The sequence below is a fragment of the Equus przewalskii genome, chromosome 2 (genome assembly GCF_037783145.1).
Source record: "Equus przewalskii isolate Varuska chromosome 2, EquPr2, whole genome shotgun sequence".
Classification (NCBI taxonomy): Eukaryota; Metazoa; Chordata; class Mammalia; order Perissodactyla; family Equidae; genus Equus; species Equus przewalskii.
This window is the reverse complement of record NC_091832.1, coordinates 32064655-32084323: the sequence shown is the minus strand read 5'-3', so window position 1 is coordinate 32084323 and position 19669 is coordinate 32064655. Positions and strand designations below refer to the sequence as shown.

Sequence of the window (19669 nt, the reverse complement as noted above, 5' to 3'; positions counted from 1 at the left end):
TGCTCCCTCCTGGCCCTGTCATCAGCCCACCCCTGCTTCTCTTCCCAGATGGTCACCCTAGCGTCACTGCTGAGCAATGAAGTTAACAAATGTTTTAATTTCACTGCTGAGCAGTTCTGCAGAGGAGGAGACAGCAGAGAGGATAATGAGAAGCGCATCAGATGCCACCATTGATGAGAGCTTCTCTTCCCCACTGGCTCAAATGATAATACCAGACAAATTGGATACGGAGAGAGGTAGATTTGGGATATTCAGAGAGCTTCGGGTGAAAAAACGCTGGCCTAGGATAGAATGAGATAGCTATATGCTGTATCAGTTAAGATGCATAAGAAAGAAAGGATGGAAGGAAAGGGAAAATAAAGAGGAAGAAACATGTTTATTAAGGGCATTAGCAATGAGTAGGGCTGTATTAGTTATCTATTGCTCTGTAACAAGTTACTCTAAAATTTCACAGGTTAAAAGAGCAGATGTTTATTACCTCCTGGTTGCTGTGGATCAGGAGTCTAGATATACTTAACTGAGTCCCTGGCTCAGGACTCACAGGGCTGCCGCCAGGGAGTCAGCCAGGGCTGCAGACATCTCAAAGCTCAGCAGCGGGGAGTGCCTCTTTCTGAGCTCACTCACGTGGCTGTTGGCTGGAGATGTCAGCTCCTTGCCACGTGGGCCTCTCTGTAGGGCAGCTCAGAACGTGGCAGCTTGCATCCAGAGCAAAGACAGAGGGAGGGAGTGTCTGTATAGGTAAGGTGGAAGTCACAGTAACCTAGCCTCAGAAGTAGCATCCCATTACTTTTGCCATATGTTCTTCCTTAGAAGCGCAGGGCACAGGTTCAGCCCTAGGGCATGGATGCCTGGAGGCAGGGGTATTGGGAACCATTTCAGATGCTGCCTACCTCAGGTCCCCACTGCTGTCTGGGAAAAGGCCTTCTAAAGGAATTTCAGGCCAACTAACAAAAGCATGAAATGTTGGATAGATGGGGCCAAAAGGGATTAAGCATCAACTGATGTCTATCTCATTTGTTTATTATTTTTAAAATAGAAATGAGAAGAGTTAGTTTAGGTTCATGGAAGTTACTTATTCCAGTATAATCTTAATGTGGATTACTAAGCTGTGTTTCATCTAAGTTTACTTCTGTAGATGACCATAAAACATAGGACCCCTTTTTTTATTTTAATTTAGCTTTATAGAGCCATTCTGTGATCAGGAAACAAGCTAAAGCAAAGCCAAGAAACACCGAGTCTAACTCACTTATAATTCCTGTTTATCTGGGAGGAGGGGAGAGAGACAAAATCTCTCTAAACAGAGATTTTAAATATATAATCACTACCAGAATTTATAATTGTCTGACTGAACTTTGCAAGTGTAGATATTCATGAAATCCTTCCGTGTCATGTGTGTGTATAGAAAACCCTAACTTTTTGCTCTCTTTGGACTTTTGTGAGAAAACCCTATTTTCTTTTATGGTATCAGCACTAAAAAGCATCAAAGGTAGGTGCTAGTTTTGCTAAATAGAAACATAAAGATTATACACGTGAAATGAAGTTTTGGTTCCAGATTTTTTTCAAATAAATTCATTATTGCTAAAATAGAAATATTAATCCTGCCTTCCAATTGGCCCTCCTCCCATTTGTGTGAGAGATGTTAATTTTGTTTATTTCACCCCTGGAGTTGATATTTTAGTACTCTAGGTTTGGAAGAGTCGAGATGGCAAGCTCTGTTTTAGATGTGTGGTGCCGAGACCTCGGGAGGGTCAGGCAGATCTAGCAGAAACTATGGTTCTAGATTTAAATGGAAAGCTTAGGATTAGAGAGCTGGCTTTCAGGGTTATCTGCGTAAAGGTGACAGTTAAAGCTATACACGGGAGAGCTTTTCAAAGGGAGAGATTAAAGTGAGAAAAATAAAGAGTTGAGACCAGTCTTAGGTATGGCTTATGGTTATGGATTTGGAAGAAGAACCAGTAAGGAAGGCTGGAAAAGAGTGGCCAGAATGATGAGTGTTTATCCAGAATGCTTCAGTGTTGTGAAGTCCGAGGGTTGTGATGCAGAGGCAATAGTAAGGCCAGATGCCACAGAAAAGGTCCGGTACGTGGGGATCCAACTGTTGAGGGCCTTCCTTGCCAAATCCAAGGAGCGTGGGGTTCTTGTGGCTGGCTAATCTCTTTTTCTGGGTACTTGTGTTCCACAGACCATAATGGGATGTCTTGAGGGTGAAGAAGGACATGCAGCATTCCAGAGAATCCTGGATAAAGTAAGAGATGAGAGCCTGGATGTTCAGACTGTCGTGTCCCTGTTGAGGCTGTACCAAGATTCTAACCCTGCAGTAAAGACAGCGCTGTTAGACAGCAAGCCGGAGGATGTAGAAGCAGTGCGGCCAAAAGGTAGGAGGAAGCCTGTCCCCCGAGTCACTGAGCTTTGTTCTGGGAAGATGCTGTAAGGTTGGCTCCAGCCATACATGTCTTCAGTGGCTTGGTTATTGTTAAGTGATTTTCGCATAAATTCTACATGTAATGCCAGAAGCTGCGTGTTAAATACATACAAACTAAATTTGAATCTCCATTTCTATCCCCTAGTTAACTAGTCTGACATCTTGCAGTTGGAATCAATGTTCTCCTGCCCTTCAAAAAGCCACCCATCCAAATCGATGTGCTGAGTGCCCAGGGTGAGCTGGTTCGCCGACAGCACTTAAAGGCTGAAGTTTCTCTCATTTGGGTTAGGTACAAAGCAGTGGCCTTGCCAACCAGAAGTTAACCTCTGGCTGGCTCTGCAGCTTTGTGTTTCGACAGATAAATGAAACATTTTTCCTTTCATAGAGTTTAAACAGAATAATAAAGTATTTTTCTCTCCAAAAAGAGATTCTGCATTCGGGTGCTCAGCATCGGCTGAGAATCACTTTACTATTCTGTTAGATCTCTCCTGACAAACCATGCTGTCATTTTCTTCAAGTTGACTCGCTGCTCTTGTGCGTCTCTACCTCTTCCTCCCCCAGGGAGCACGGAGGAGGGAAAGACCTTGTCTGTTCTGTTGCTGGAACACAAAGAGGACCTGATCCAGTGTGTAACACAGCTGAGACCTATTGTGGAGTTCCTGGAAACAGCCAAGGAGGAATTCCTGCCTGGCCCTGAGAAAAGGGTAACTGTGTGGAGTATCTTCCTCCCCTCTGAATTCAGATAGCCCTTTCTTAAACCTCTTTTGTGGCACACAGCACTTTTTACCTTGCGGTATTTTTGTGTGTACTACGTAGTAAGCCCCTTGAAGTTCAGATCTGGATGCACGCCTCTTTGTATCCCTTGTGGCAGCTCACTGCGGCCTTGCACATTGCAGCTGCACCCTGATGTTTAGATGCATGGATGGATGGATATTCCCACTCCGACTCGATGAGTTTTTAGTATAAAACGGTTCCCCAGGAATTAAAGTGTTTGGCCACATTTGTAATTATTATGACACTTTTCCTCTTTACAGAAATGATAGCACTGTTCATCTGTAGAAAACTGGGAAAACAAACAGAAAAAAAATTCAAATCTCTCATCATCTCCCCACTCAGAGATGATCACTGCTGACATTTTAGAGCGTGTGCTCCCAGTCTTTCTGATTGGAATCATCCAGAGATGGGGTTATCATCCAGTTTTGTAACTTTGTTTTTTTTATTTAATATCTTGTGAATACAGTTCCATACCTACAGTATGCATTTTGGTAGCTGTATTGTATTCTGTCTAATGGATGTGCCCTAATTCATTAATTCTTTATTTTGGGGTATTTGTTTCCAATATTTTGCTTTTCCAATATTTTGCTATTGTAAGTGATGTTGCAGAGAACATCCTTGCACTGAAATCTTTGCATACTTCTCAAATTATTTCCTTAGAATAATTTCTAGGAAGAGGAGCTTGGGAATCGAGAGTGTAAAAATTCTCAAGTGGTTGGTATACACTGCCAAAGTGTCCTTCAGGAAGGTTGTACCAATTTACTCTCCCACCAGCCAGCTACTAAAATCCTCGTAAAACTGCTGGCATGACTTCTCAAGTCAACTAGATAACTGTGTTTGTAGCTGTTATTGATTTCAACTTTGTGCTAAAAATATTTTTATATCTGGAAGGGAGGAGTAGGGACAGATAGAACTTTTGTGGCATCAGTTCTTAAAACTGTGAGAAGTGGTTTAAATGTTCAAGAGAGAAATTGTTTAGAAACAACTGGTGCAATGGCTATGCACTGGGTCCCGAGTGATGACTGGATCCTGGATTTCTCTTTCTCAGCGATCATATACTGCTATTTTTTCGTATAAAATGGGAACAATCGTTAATCGCAGAATTATATTTTGCAAGTTATGTTTTTAAAATTTTAACTCCTTTGAACTTCTTAGAGAAAGATAATATACAAAATAAGATTACACCCTTGTTTTCTCCTTAGACTTCAGATTAAGTGTAATTTCAGGCACTCGGTTAAAGTAAGTTGCCGTAGGTCTAGAGGTACCTGACTCCCTGTTAGTGATTTCATTCGGTTACTCATTCGAACCTCTCCTTTTTTTTTTTTTTAAACCTCTTCTTTATTAGCTAGATTGAACATGTCCTTTGAACTGTTTCATTATCTTGGTAAAACAGCATTTATGGGTAGAACCCAAATTCAGCCTCATTTTCTGCAGCAAGACAGACCCACTGTCATTTTCTTCTGTCACTTTCAGTTTACTTGACAGAAAGGGCTGAAGCAGAAGAACTTAAATTAGTTATAAATCACAAAAGCACTCCTTAGGATTGGGGTTCCACCAGAGCTTCATTAAGCTGCTCCTTCTCACGCAAATTGAAGCAAAGTAATAAAGCGGGAGTGTCGAGGTGAATGTTGATTGACTAGCCACAGCGCCTTGACAGCATGTGGAGCATGCACTCAGAACTTTTAGAACTGTGCCATCATCTGGAATGATGCTAGTCGGGGTGCATGGCCCTTGTGTATACACACCTTTGGTTCTGTAAGAAGTGGAAAATAGCAATGTCCTTACTTCAGGATTAGAAACAGGTACAAAAGTAGCACTTAGTACAGCTGCCGTTTATTTATCGCTTGCTGTGTGCCAAGCAGTGTGCCGAGGGCCCTTTAAACATCGCTAAATGCTACCCTCTCGGCAAGTTTATTAAGTCATGGATAGTACCCTGACTTTACAGATGAGGAAGCAGATGCTTGAGAAGGTTACGCAGCTCACCCAAAGACACAGCTGCTTGGGGCCAAACTGGAAGCCAGACTTCTAAACAAAGTATGTTCTCTTAATGTGAGTACAGTAACCACTGTGCATACTGCTTCCTGATAATATCAAGAACCACTGCCATTTAAAGATCACGTCTGTCCTAGGAGTTATGTTAGACTCTACAAAAAACAACCTCATTTTATAGAATCCTCATAACAACTACACAAGAGTTGATATTGTTATCTTCTTTTGCACATGAGGAAAATAAGGTTCAAAGAATTAATAACTTGCCTAAGGTCACACAGGCAATAAATTTTAGAACTTGTGTTCTAACTAGCCCTGTGTTTCTTTGAAGCCCATACCCACTCTTTACAGTATCTGGCTGCCTCATTATGTATCAGATTATTGCGTAGGAACCAAGAGGTAGCAGTGAAATCAGTATGGTTTTTAGATAAAAGCTCTTAAATTTTAAATTATGATTCATTTAGTAGAAATCCAATATATATTAGACCTTAAACAGAGAATGACTATGTTCTGTACTGACAAGGAATATGACAACTTGATTTATAATATATACATTCTTTCATATATGTAAAACCAATTTGGTTTTCTAGCTAAGTTCATTATTTTAAAATGGGAGTTAATTTGATAATGCCATCCTCTGGCATGCTACCGTGACTTATCTGCTTGACTGTTTTTCCTGAGAGCTGGCATTTTCCCAAAGCACAGCTCAAAATTCAGTTACTATGAATCTGTAGATTACGTGTATTAAAATAATCCCCCATATTATCAGCTTCATGAGAACTGAGTTAGCATATTGAGTCGTAATCCATTAAGAAACAGTTGTATTGTAATAGGAAAATATCTGTAAAATAGCTGTCACGTTTTATTTTTCAACCTTTTGCTGAAGCCCTGTGCCCTCTTGACTCAGAACATCCCCTAGCACACAAAGGAAGAAGAAGGGAGTGGAATTGTAGGATGATGGCTGGAGCTGATGTATGTGGCTGTTGAGAATGAGAAGGGTAGATAATAAAGAATCCACAAGAAAAGTAATCCAGAAATGCACATTTAAGCTATTATTTTGGAGGCCACAGACTAATGTATAAATTATCTGGGTATTCAGGTTGCTATGCAAATTACAAAAGGAAGGAAAATAATAGAATTGCTCTGAAATTACAGTCTGTATGACTGTCGTGTACTTTACTGAACAGAGATTGAAGAACACTGTAAGTGTATTAGTTGCCAGTCTGTTTCTCAATCTTGGTGTCTGAACGAACTAAATCTAAGGAATCAGGTTAGACGTAAGCCACTTGCTCTGTCCTATGGGCCTAGTATAAGAATATCTTCACAAAATGCAAACTGTTGAAGGCAAAGAATGTACTCAGACCTGCAATTGAGAAAGAAAGATTTTCATAGAGCTGTTTGTCTGGAGAATGTTTTGGATTTTATTGAAATAGAATAAGGAAGAGACTATGAAAATAGCGCTAGAGACCAGCAGAGGAGGACCTGGAGACAGGGCATCATGTAATGCCATCTTGCTAGGTTTTCCAGTGGTGTGTCAGGTACATTTAGAGTTGCCAGTAACTGGTGTCTGGTTGATTGCTTGCCACTGCAGGTGATTCTGGATTGCTGTGAGGGCAGAACACCCAAGGAGACAATAGAAAATTTGTTGCACAGGATGTCTGAAGAGAAGACCCTTGCTGCTGAGAGTTTGGTAAAACTCCTTCAGGCTGTGAAGATGACATTCCCAAACCTGGGCCTTCTGCTGGAGAATTTGCAGAAATTAGCCGCTTTGCCGAGCACCACAGGTATTAGTTAATTGTGGACTCTCTGGACTGGAAAGCCTCCTACGGAAAATTATAGCTTCACACACCCTTTTGGTTCCATGCTGGGTGTGTAAGACAATGTTAAGAAATGCCATTGCAAAACAGAAACTGGCTGCAACAAACCAGTGATTCTCAATATTTCTGGAGCTCAGATCTGAAATCTGAGTTACTCATGTCCATGAAGCTCCCTCATGATGTTCCTGTGGTTCAGGGTTTGTTTAAGAGTGGCTTTCCCAGGGCTGTCACTTGTCAACTGCGAGCACCTAAGGAGCAGACAGGCTCACACAGCACGTGATTTTGACGAGCCGTGTTGACAAACGTGAGCAGCAGACACTCAGATCTTGATTTCCCCGTTCCCATTGGAGTGCTGTTTGGTTCCAGCAGTCCCCAAAGCTACTTCTGGGTCCATTCAGTTTGGGGAAATGAGTGCACATCCTGTGCCTTAGGAAAACAGCCCAACTCTAGCCAGTTCTCACCCATCTCGGAGCATGGGAGGCTGAGATGGTTTTCAGAAAAAGGATGTTTGGGAAATCAGAGAACTTTTTTTCTAGCTTATAAAAGTAATATATATTTATACAAACTTGAACAATTTAAAAATTAAAGAAGAAAATAACCTAAAATCCTACTGCTCAATTATATCAATATTAACACACTGACATATTTTATCACATTATTTTTCAATGTTGAGATACCCTACCATGTTTTATAACTTTACAATTTCCCCCATTTAACAGTATCACATAAACGTTCTCCTCCACGTTTCAAAAATCTCCCTATAATCCTATTTTTTGAAGGCTGTGTAGTTTTCCATCATAAGGATGTATATGTATAAGGACTCATGCCGTTGTTTGGGGCACATGTGGCATAATGGTGAAGACTGTCAACACTGTCTGGGTTTGCATCCTGACTCTTTCTGTAGCTGTGTGACCTGAGCAAGTGGCTTAACTTTTCTGAACCTCATTCTCTCCTCTGTGAGATGAGGATAAGAGTGGTACCTGTCACGTTCGTTTTTGCGGCTATGAGATAATACACGTGAAACGTTTAGCACAGGGCCTAGCACATAATAGGCACTCAGTAAATATTAGTTATCTTCATCATCATCATCAAAAATTATGCTATGACAGATATCTTTGTACATAGATTTTTTTGCCTTCAGATAATTTCTTAAGTTAAATTCCCGGAAGTGGAGTTACTGGGCCAAAGAGAATAAATTTTTAAATATCTGCAAAGCTAAAGGAAGTGGCTGATAGTTTTGATTTTTCTTTACTTTCAAATAATATGATCTCTTAAAAGAGTACCTGACAGATCGGCTCCGAGGGCATGTACACAGCAGAATGGTGGGTCAGCTCCACTCCACAGTCCCGACTCACGCCTGCGTGTGTGTTGGAGCGCCACATGGATCCTTGACCTCAGGCTTGCCGACTCACACCCCTTGAATCTGTGCGTCTGCATCTCTTACAAGTGCAGCCTTCTAATTACCCCCCTGTTGAGCCATTGCTAGCGTCTACCACTGGGCGCTAACTTTCAAAGTGTTAGTGGTTTTGTGACCCTGAAGCACCAGTGATTAAGTGTAGACCACAGGAGAGCTGAACACATGTGTACGAGGCCCCAAGCCAGGAGCTGAGCTTGCCCTGCAGATGAGATGGAGCTCTTGCTGCTCTCTCTGCCTCTCTCATCTGTAAGCCCTCGTCTTCTGTAGGAGAAGCCCTAAGGCGGCTTCAAATGTTATTGTTTTGCTAATATCCTTACAGTCCAAGCAAGTGCGGATGATTATGGGACTGAGCTGTTGAGACGATATCAAGAAAACCTTTCTGAGATTTTCACTGACAACCAGATGTTACTAAAAATGATCCCACGTGTGAAGAGTTTAGCCTCTGGAGACAGAGAGGTAAGGGAGACGGAGGGAGGGAGGGTAAAATGAGAGAATAGCAAAAAAAAAAAAAAAAAAAGAATACATATATATATATATATTTTTTTTTATATATATGTATATATTTTTTTTCTCCCCAAAGCCCCAGTACATAGTTGTATATCATAGTTGCAAGTCCTTCTAGTTCTTCCATGTGGGACACCACTAAGCATGGCTTGATGAGTGGTGCTAGGTCTGCGCCAGGATCCGAACTGGCAACCCCAGGCTGCCCAAGCGGAGTATGCGAACTTAGCCACTCGGCCACGGAGCCAGCCCCCTAAATATATTCATATCTTGTATAAATATACACACACAGCCATGTTGAGAAATGCTAAAGGGTCAGTAGAGAAGGAGAAATAGAAGGTAACTCAATTTCTAAGGCAGAGTGACAAGTAGGATAGTTGTAATTTCTGCAGTAATAAGGAAAGGCATTGACAAGGAAGAATGAAGAACCTTGTCATGTATAAAAACCTCTCAGGTTGAGAGAGGTGAAGGATGTTGAAGAACTCCTCCCCAGAAGTACGTTCACTGTAACCCAGAACTCAGACTTAGAACTCCGCAGCCGGGCCAGTGGCTGCAAAATCCCTCACGTGTGTGTTTGTGCTGCATCTTGAAGGTCATGGAGAAGCTTGTGCAGCGTGACTCTGGTTCGGGCGGTTTCAGTTCCCTGGTGTCAGCAGTTCTAGAGAAGCAGACTCTCTCTGCAGCAGCCGTTTGGCAACTGCTGCTGGAGGCTCAGGAGGCAAAGAGCTGCCCACTGAACCTGCTCGTGGAGGAAATACGAAGGGAGCCTGGGGCCGATGCTTTCTTCCGAGCAGGTAGGTCACTGACCTCTGTCATGGCTTTGCCCCTGCCAGAGATTACTGTCAGTCTTGCCAGAAAACAGACGTGCTCTCCTATGGTAGTCTTCCACATCCCTACCATCAGAAGTAAGGACTGACCGTTTTGTTCAAGCACATGGGAGTGTGTAAAGCCTTTTAAATAAAATATGCAGTAAGTATTCTAAGCTTACGTTAATAATTATCCTCTGATTACAGTGCCATTTGCCATTTTCCTCACTTCCAACCCCAGCCCTCACCCCCAAGAGAAGATAGGTGAAGTGTATTCTCATTATGAAGAGTTGAGTTGAGAAAAGGTGAAGTGAAATGCTCATCGTTTCATTAATGAGTCTCCAATCCCTCTTTCTTTCAGTGACCACCCCACAAAGTGCTGCCTTAGAAGCCGTCCTGAGGCATCACAAACTGATCCTGGAGGCCATCCAGCAAAGGACTGAACTCAAGGGCTGTGCCTCAGAGGACGAGAGCCTGGTGGAGACCGTGAGAGAGGTGTGGTGGGGAACACTTTGTTTCAGAGAGTTTTACGGAGTCCACGCCCGGGACTGTCTCGCTCCTGAGGGAGGAACCGATTCTCTGGAGCTCCTGCTGTGCACCGGGCCTGCTGAGCTAACAGTCGATAACTCTTTTGCTCTTGCAGCCCTCCCAGCTCTAAGTGGCTGGCGATGTCATCCACACTTTTACAGATAAGGGAACTCAGGCTCAAGGGCTTCAGTGACATGTCTGGGATGCTCCATCTGGTCAGAGATGAAGCCAAGATTTGAAGCCCGGTTCATGTGCCTCAAACCTAGATGTACTCCATTTGTCTGAACCTGGGTAAACTCAGAGGGAACCATGATGCTGCTCTCTAACGCGTTCTAAGAGGCAGCTGCTTTCAGAGAAAGGAAAGTAAAACTGCTCTTATTACATGCACTAGTCTGGCTTCTAGAAAGAGCCAAGATAAACATAGATAGAACAAAGCTTTTGCCCATATGGGGTAGCAAATAGTGCCAACTCATTTTCTGTAATGCTTCTCACAGTGTGGCCAGCATCCCAGAAAAACCAGGTGGGCACTGGGGGGGCGTTCATGGATGTCCAGTCCAGGATCATGTGTGTCTTGAGCGGGGAAGAATTATAAAGGAACATAGAGTTAAACTACACGCTTACCTGTAGCTCCTTTTGATCCAGGTAAGGCACAGAAGATGTGCAGAAGGGCTGGTTTCTAACTGTCTGCACAGGTGACAGCGCCCCCTTAGTCTGACTCTGAGATGAGAAGAAGATGGCACACACTTCTTTGCGGCTTCAGAGGAGAGATTGTTCTGCTGTACTCTCCACTGTGCCTCGTACTTCAGAGACGGGGCTTCTGCAGTTGATCAGCCTTAGCCTCACTAATTAGTCTCATGCGTGCCTCCAGAGACATCAGGTTTATTTAGATAGACTTAAAAAGAGCAGAAGTAAAATATCTTCGAAAGTGAAAATTCCGTTTGGCCATCTCTGGATGGTTTAGCCTTATTTTCTCATGTACTGACTCTTTCGGCTGATAGCTCTAATGTTCTGAAAGAGGACGGCTTTGAAATAATATTCTTGGCCTCTTTAAAGCCCCTGTTTGAACCTTTAAAAAGCTGTTTCTTTATGAAAGAAAATGATGTTTAAAAGGGTACATCTAAGTATCTAAAAATGTGAAGCCACTGATCATGCAGAATTACTCCAGACATTGATATATCGTGAAAAATTATCTTGATCTTCAGGATAGAAATGCCAACAACCAAATCCTATAGTTTTCTTAGCTTTTATTATTAAGATCTAGAAAAGTTCTTTGGGTGACTCGTGGTTTCTGAGCAGCTGTTCCTCATAGAAAATACTTAATGCTTCCTTGCTTACACCTTCTCTATATTTGCGCATTTGTCTTGACATTTGCCCTTTTTTGTGTTGTTAGTTTCCTTGTTTTTTGGAAAAGAGGGCTCTCTACCACATTTATCACAAGAAATATAAACTTGTTATAGATGGAGCAATGCCTTCCTGAAATTAGCTTTTTTTTAAAAATTTGAAAACCATGGAGAAAATCTGATACTAACCACAAACCTTTGTCTCATGGTATTCATTTAGATTCTGAGCGTTTCCTCTGAGACAGCCAGCCCCGAAGCCTCTCTGAGAGCAGTGCTGAGCAGAGCCATGGAGAAATCCGTCTCGGCCATTGAAATATGTCACCTCCTGTGCAGCGTCCACGGGTCTTTCCCCAGCCTGCAGCCTGTCATGCGGGAGTTGGCACACGCGGGTAAGACCGGGGTGGGGTCCCGGCGGGCCCCCAGGCTGTGTCCTCGTTGACAAGAAGAGGCGGCAGTTCGTCGTCTCCACCTTGTTTATTTATTTCATATGCTCTCGATACCTAGAAAAGTGTAGACATAGATGTAAAGTGATGCTATGTGTGTTTACAAGAAAGTAAAGATGGTGATATTGCTTCAGAGTTTTATGAGGGTTCCAAGTAGTCTTCATTCTCCTCCAAGAAGAAAAGTTAGAAAGCAAAGGAGAAACAGAGAGAACTCCCAGAGCCGTGAGATGTCTCTTCTCCGCAGGTTTCCTTACTCAGGAAAATGGAGAGGAAGGGTGGAAGGTGAGTGACACATTTCACCTTGAAGCCAATGACAAAGCAGATGAAAAGGCGGCTGAGCCAGCTGAAGAAGACCGCCAGTCTGGGAAGCAGAACGAGCAAGGAGAGGCTGGCTCCTTGCCAGAACAAGAGAACGACGCGTCTGCCTCCCCAGACTCTGCCAAGAAGAGCTTCGTCTGTAAGGCCTGTGACAAAAGCTTCCATTTCTACTGCCGCCTCAAGGTGCACGTGAGGCGCTGCCGGGCGGCCAAGAGCAGACAGGTGCAGTGCAAAGAGGGCGACGAGACCAAGGGTTCCAAGGGAGAGCTGGAGAACCAGCAGCTGGAAGCCCATGGTGCAGGTGCAGAGGCTGACGGCCCCAGGAAGAAGAAGAAGAGGCTCCCGGTGACGTGTGACCTCTGCGGAAGAGAGTTTGCTCACGCCTCAGGTACCTTCGAGAAGGCGAAGTACTAGGGAATGGTAACGCTGAGTACTGAGTCTGGATTCCAGGCCTTGCCTCTGGTTGTTTGCAGTAGGGCTGTGGATGTGCTTAGAAAATAGAGCAGCTTCCTGCAGAGGCAGGCGAATGTTTAGAGAAGAGCGTGAGCTTTGGAATCGGCTCCCTGAGCTTTAATTTCCCCGTCTGTTAAAAAGGCACCCTGAGACCACCTACTGTTTTGGATTGTTATAAAGATTTAAGATAATGTAGCTCAACACCTAGTACGGTGCCTACACTAGAGTTAGTACTCAGAAACTTGTGGCAATTATTGCTCATAATAATAACCAGCTGTTGAACACCTGACTCTGGTTTCCACGTAGCACTTGTTTCTTGACAATAGAAAAGAATTACGGAAACCACGGGATGTATGGTTGGACTTATTTTCCCTTGCCCCGATGTTGGATAAACCTAATGAAACATAAAAGTGAGTTTTGTTTCACTCTTTCTGGGTGTCTGGGTCCTCTTTAAGAGAGAGAGAGCGTAGGACAGGTAAACCCACAACACCTCATGCCTGGTCCAACCAGGAGTGGGACTGAGGTGACTTTCAGAGTGCCGGGTGGTGGGCAGATGGGCAGCGCGGCTCTCTGAGGTCAGAGTGCGCACGGCCCAGTGTCCTGTGGTCCGTGCTGTGCTTCCTCTTGAGACCTGGCCTGAGACAGTGCTGTTGTGTCTCCTTATGCTGCACTCAGCGGTGCTTACTGCTGTCTCTCTGGTCCCTGGCCCGGCTTCCCTAGGCATGCAGTACCACAAGCTGACAGAGCACTTTGACGAGAAGCCTTTCTCCTGTGAAGAGTGTGGGGCAAAGTTTGCAGCCAATTCTACCCTGAAGAACCACCTTCGCCTCCACACTGGGGACCGCCCATTCATGTGCAAGCACTGCCTCATGACCTTCACTCAGGCCTCTGCCCTGGCCTACCACACCAAGAAGAAGCACTCAGAAGGTAAGGCGTGGAGACTTTCTTCATCTCTGCTGCATACTTTACCTATTTGAGCTGCTTGAAAGCCTGTTTGGAATTAGGCATGATATATATCTCAAGGAGATTAAAACAAAACAGAACACAAAACTTCTAGGTACACACCAGGACTGCTTATGTGCACAGGCACTTAAGATGCTGATGGTGAGAGGCCCTGAAGAGAGGCTGGCTAACACGGGTTTATGGCATTATAGCTAGAGAATTTACATAACGCCAGGAATTCTGCGGGCTTTGAGGTGGCGTTCAAGCATGAGAAATCCTTGGTTGAGCCCCTGCTGTGGATGGGGCAGTGGCAATGCTGAGTGACTAAGCTGGAGACCCTCTGCGCACAGAGCTGGGGGTCTAGAGTGTCTAGTACAGAGATAGTTGCGGGGCAGAGCCATTGGGGAGGAACATGAAATACTACCAGGGAGACACAGAAGAAGGAAGTCGGGGTTTCTAGTCCAGTCAGAGAGGAGGAGCATGTATATGTAAGTCCTAGTGCCACCATCGTCTCACCTGGATTGGTGTAGCCCCTCACTGGTCTCCTGGCTCTCACTACGTCCCTGGACAGTGAGCTCAGTACACAGGCCCAAGGGGGCCTTTTGAAACTAAGCCATGTCCTGTTGCTTCTGTGCTCAAAACCCTACAAAGGCTTTTTGCCTCGCTCAGTGTGAAATCTGAAGGCTTCACGACAGCCTGCTGGGCCCCATGTGAGCAAATCCCCTGGCGCCTCTGACCTCAACTCTTACTGCTGTCCCCCCACCACCCTGTTCTCCCGCTGCAGCCTCCATGTGAGGCCCCACACCTGCAGGGCCCATGTTCCCGCCGTGCCCTCTTCTTGGAGGGCTTTCCCTTCAGACAACTCCGTGCTTCTCTCCTCATCCCCTTCCAGTCGTTACTCATACTTCCCTTTGCCCTGAGTCCTTTTCCTGCCCACCCTCTGTAGAATCTCAGTGACTCAGCCCCAGGTCCCCTGCATAGTGCTTACCATCTGAGTTATCTACTTTAGCAATTTACTTTGTTTAGAGTCAGTCTCCCCCATTAGAATGTAAGCTCCATGAGGGTAAAGCTGGTGGTCTTTTTTTGTTCCACTGCTGTATCTGTCGCCCTCAGAATAGTACTCAGCAATAGCCAGCCCTCAGTGAACACATTACTGAGCGAATGAGTCTCTTCAGCTCTATTCTAGGCACTGGGGATGGTGAGACTAGGTGCACCCTGCTCTCCTGGAGCTTACGTTCCACTGGGTAGAACAGAGCTTCAGCAAATAAATTCAGGTAGTAGTAATTGCTATCAAGAAACTAAAGCAGGGTAAGCGGCAAGAGGACAGGGTTGGGTTGGGCCCTATTTCTATCATCAGAAAAGGCCCCTGAGAGATGAGATCTGAGCAGAAACCCAAATGAAGTGAGAGATGGAAGCAGTGGAAGATCTAGAAGAGCATCACAGTGCAGAGCGCCCTCCACGGAGAGGGGCCTTCCTGGTGTGAGAGGCCAAAGAAAACTAGAGGGGCCAAAGCAGAGTCAGCGAGGGAAGAGTGTTGAGAGGTGAGCTCAGAGGGTCACCAAAGGCCAGATCTCGGAGGGTCTTACAAGCCAGGGTGAGGACTTTGGTTTTTACACGAAGTGTTTTAGTTTCTATTGCTGCTCTAAAACATTACCATGAATAGTGACAATTCAGTGTATTATCTTACCCTTTGGAGGTTAAAAGTCCAAAATGAGTCTTATGAAGCTAAAATCAAAGTTTTGGCAGAGTGTGTTCCTTTTGGAAGCTCCAGGGGAGGATTTATTCCTTGCCTTCCCAGCTTCTGGAGGCTGCCTGCTTTCCTTGGCTCGTGGCTGCATCACTGTAGCCTCTGCTCTGTCACAGGCCTCCTCTGACTCCTTCTTCCCCGTACAAGGACCCTCGTGATTGCAGTGGGCCTGCTTGTGCAGTCCACGATAAGTTTCCCACCTCAAGGGCCTTAGCTTAATATCATCCACACAGTGCCTTTTGCCACGTAAGGTAACAACATTTACTAGTTTCTGGGATTGGGGTATGGACATCTTTGGGACCGTTATTCTGGCCACCACAGGAAGCCACGGGAGGGTTTTGAGCAGAGGAGTGATAGGATCTGATTTACATTTGTCAGAGTTAATTCTGGCCACTTTGGACGTTCAGCTGTAATAGGGCAAGAGCATGATGTAAACAGGGAGACAGGAGTGTTGCAGTAGTCCAGTGTAGAGGTGAGGGTTTTCAACAAGAGCTGTGCTGGGGTCAGAGGCCGGGGGCGGGGAATGTGTGAAAACGTTCAGTTTGCAGGATATGTTGTTGGAAGTGGAAGTGAAGGCACTGATGATGGATCGTGACGGGGGTGAGGGAAAGAGGAGTTCAGGATGCTTTGGAGTTTTTGGCATGAGCAGCTGAGTAAATGATGCTGCCGTTTACTGAGGCGGGGGAAATTGGAGTGTGTGTTGTGTGCGTGTGTTTTGGGGTGGTGGGGACAGAGAATCAGGAGCCCTGTTTTGGATATGATAAATTTGAGATACCTATTAGACCTCCAGGTGGAGAAATAGAGTGACAGGCAGTTGGATATATGAGTCTGGAGTTCTGGGGAAAGCTGGGAGCTAGAGATATAAATGGGGAGCTGTCAGTGTACTGATGGGATGTAAGGCTCTGAGATAAAACCATCCAGAAAATGAAGTCAGAGAAGGCAGCCAAGGACTGACTACTCGGCTTCTCAATAATTTCAACTCTTGATTCAAGAAATACTTTTTTTCCTAAGAAAATCTGCTTTCAAAGCCCAATATATAAAAAATGAGGTCAATTGCTGTAGTTGAAGTGGGCCACAGGATTTGTGGGGGTCTGGCCCTCACCTCATTGATTTCCCCACTTCTCTATTGGCCCATAAGGGAGCTTGGAGGAACTCTTGATCTAGCGTTTTTTACAAATGCCAGTTTTCCAGACTTGCTCTTTACCTGTATTTTCTAATAGTTTTTGGCAGTCTGGTCATTATATTCTCATTATGTGCTTGAGAAAATAGAGAAGCCAAGTGGTTTGTAATAACTTTACAGCAAGTCACTGGGGGACAGCTTTCACTCTTCTCTGACTCCATGTCTTTCACCTGTGTGTGCAATTGCGATTCCACACTGTATATGTCGCAAGGGATCCAGATTCACATATTTCTGGGCACAAGGGTATATCTGCTTCCTGGGAGTGGAATGAGCTCCTGCATACTTGTGTGGGCTGGTGAACAGATGGGGAATCTTGTGTCCTTATTCCTCAGGGTGAGGAGACCACACTGAGGCCCTCTCTGTGATCACCTGTGTTTGAGGTGCCATCTGATAGGATGGCTCAGCCCTCTCACTCAGTAGCTACAAATTGCCTGAGGTTTTAATGTCATCTCCCAGGTTATATTTGCCTGACACCTGCCTTAGAATGTGATTTGGTTTTAGGAATGCCATAAATGTGTAGTGCTGGCTCTAATAAACTCATGTATATTTCCAGGAAAAATGTACGCATGCCAATACTGTGATGCTGTGTTTGCCCAGTCCATTGAGCTATCCCGCCACGTGAGGACCCACACTGGCGACAAGCCGTACGTCTGCCGGGACTGTGGCAAGGGCTTTCGGCAAGCCAATGGCCTCTCCATCCACCTGCACACCTTTCACAGTATGTACTGAGACTGTGCACGTAAGGCATCCAGCACCAGGCCTGGCCCTGAGAAGGCATGTAAAAATCATAACAGAAGTTGTCACTTCACCAGAGCTGGGCCCCATTAGTGCCTTCCCCTCCCCTGTTCTCCTGCAAAACCCAGAGTTCCTCATTCCTTTTTCAAGAAAAATCTCATTTTAACATGTCATTGTGCGACGCCTATTTCTCTCTCCAGGCTGTTTCCTTGTCTTCTTTTTAGCCCACCTGGCTCTGTTCGGCTGACAGAAGCAAATTCTGTTTGAAGGAAAGAGCCTCTGTAACAGAAGGCTAGCAGAGCACCAGAATATTCCCATTAATAGAAGTCCACTGGGCTGCTATTTTCTACCCTGACCCTCCTTCCCCCACTCTCATCTTATAGTCATACCTGCCTCTCCCCGTAGAAGCAACCCAGACACTGTCTGAGTTAACATATGCCAGTGTAAGTGGTCCCTGGTCACGTGCCCTTAAAAGCCTCTGCCCAGTATTGTCTTCAAATGCCATTGTAGTCACTCAATTAGTAGGGTCTGCCCCCATCTTTCTCCCCTTCTTCTAGAACTGATAGAAAAAACACACGCTGGAAGGAAAAGGAAATTCTGTGATTCCTCATTAGATCATCGGGAACTCACCCATATGGCACTTGGCTGCTCACGTCCCGTCGTCTTCAGCCGCTCCTGTTCCCGCAGGAGTAATGAGCACAGCGCATCAGGGAGGCTAAGAGCTTGGGCTCTGAAACCACAGGCCTGGCCTCGGATCTTGACCCTCCGTTTACTCCCTTGAGGCCTTAAACGAGTTTCTTTACCTTTCTAAGCCTTCTATGCCCCTTCTGTAAACCAGAGAAAACACTGCTGCCACCTTGGACTGTTGTGAGAATTAGATAGATACCACCTGTAAAGCAGGAAGCTCCATGCCTGATACGTAGAAAGTCCTCGGCAAATGCCAGAGACTCTTACTGTTGGCAAAGTCACTCTCTGAGGTGTCATCGTCAAAGCGTGTCTTTTTTGCATGCCATGCACCTTGCATCCCCTTCCTGCCTCCTCCCCTCCCCTGTTCCCCACACCCCAGTTTCTAGCTGTTAGCAAATACAGTGCCTCACAGACATGTGCCTCTGTCAACACATTCAAGTCTGTTGTCAGCCTGCCAACAAACGGCTTTGCCAGAGCTTTACAGTGTGCTCCGCATTTGGCTGCTGGACACTGGGAAAAGCAGGAGGAGTATAAAGTGCCAGCCCTTCCCCCAAGGAGTGTACAAGGCTGCCCAAAAACATCCAGTTGCAGTGGACTTCCAGATGAGTGAGATTTGGCTTGGACCCAGCGCCACAATTTTGATGTCCTCTCAACCTCTTTAAGTTACGTTCTGCTTTAGTCTCCTTTTCCCAGTAGCATTACATGGGAGTCAGGAAAGAGGAAGACAGCAATTTGCAGAATGTAAAGGACCCACAGTGCTTTGCCATGCCTTAGAGTATGTCCTCAGCAGCCAGCCCAGCTCCAGGCCCTCTCTCACTGACTGCTCCTCGCCTCTTTCCACAGGACCACATCATGGCTTGTGGAGAAATGCTTCAAAGTCTCTTAAAAGACATGTAAAACTGAGATTTCAAGAGCTCATGTCTACAGGGAAACTAGTTAATGATAGCAAAGGCTGCTGCCTATCAGAATTCCTGAAGTAATCAGTGCACACATGAGCTTGGCTCGTGGGCTGGGCCTTTCTTCCGGGCAAAGGATTTTATTACTAAAACATGTCACTTTCTGTTGCTTTCAGAAAAAGACAAGTTTCCTGCCATAGGGACGGCAAATATGTTCATCAGTGTTAGTTATTTTTGAGGTCCCACTGAAGTGTCAGCACATCCGGTTAAGCATGTAGCTGAGCATGGCCCTGGGAGTGAAAGCTGGGATTGTCACCCAGTTCAGCCACCTCCTACTCGTGCCTCTGGGCACTCTCTAAGCCTTGATTTCCCTAATTGGTAAATAGGACTAATAATAGAGCCTACTCATAGCGTTATTGGAAGGATTAAGTGAGTTAGTATATGTAAGGTGCTATAAACATGCCTGTCATCCAGCACTCCTTAAACATTAGCTATGAAAATGTTTCATTGTTGAATCTAAAGTGGGGAGCATGGGGAGCATTCCTCCCCTCAGTCTACTGCTGACAATAGAGGGAAGGGTGATGCTCTGGGGAGTGTGTTGGAAATCTCCAAAGAGAATTAGAAAACTCAGAAAAGCCCACTGCAGACAGAGGAAGAGCAAGGGCAGTGCTCCC

At 45.1% G+C, this 19669-nt stretch overlaps 1 protein-coding gene across 4 annotated transcripts in view; it reads left to right on the top strand.

Moving 5' to 3' along the window:
• ZBTB40 (zinc finger and BTB domain containing 40) overlaps positions 1–19669 on the top strand; it is a 77432-nt gene that overhangs the window by 47785 nt on the left and 9978 nt on the right. For all 4 annotated transcript variants that reach the window (XM_008537082.2, XM_008537083.2, XM_008537084.2 and 1 more), the window contains 10 exons: positions 2183–2375; positions 2984–3126; positions 6777–6969; positions 8739–8875; positions 9513–9714; positions 10088–10221; positions 11815–11983; positions 12282–12743; positions 13529–13735; positions 17231–17395. In XM_008537082.2, the coding sequence (XP_008535304.1) occupies positions 2183–2375; positions 2984–3126; positions 6777–6969; positions 8739–8875; positions 9513–9714; positions 10088–10221; positions 11815–11983; positions 12282–12743; positions 13529–13735; positions 17231–17395 (2005 nt within the window). The remainder of the gene's footprint in view (positions 1–2182; positions 2376–2983; positions 3127–6776; positions 6970–8738; positions 8876–9512; positions 9715–10087; positions 10222–11814; positions 11984–12281; positions 12744–13528; positions 13736–17230; positions 17396–19669) is intronic.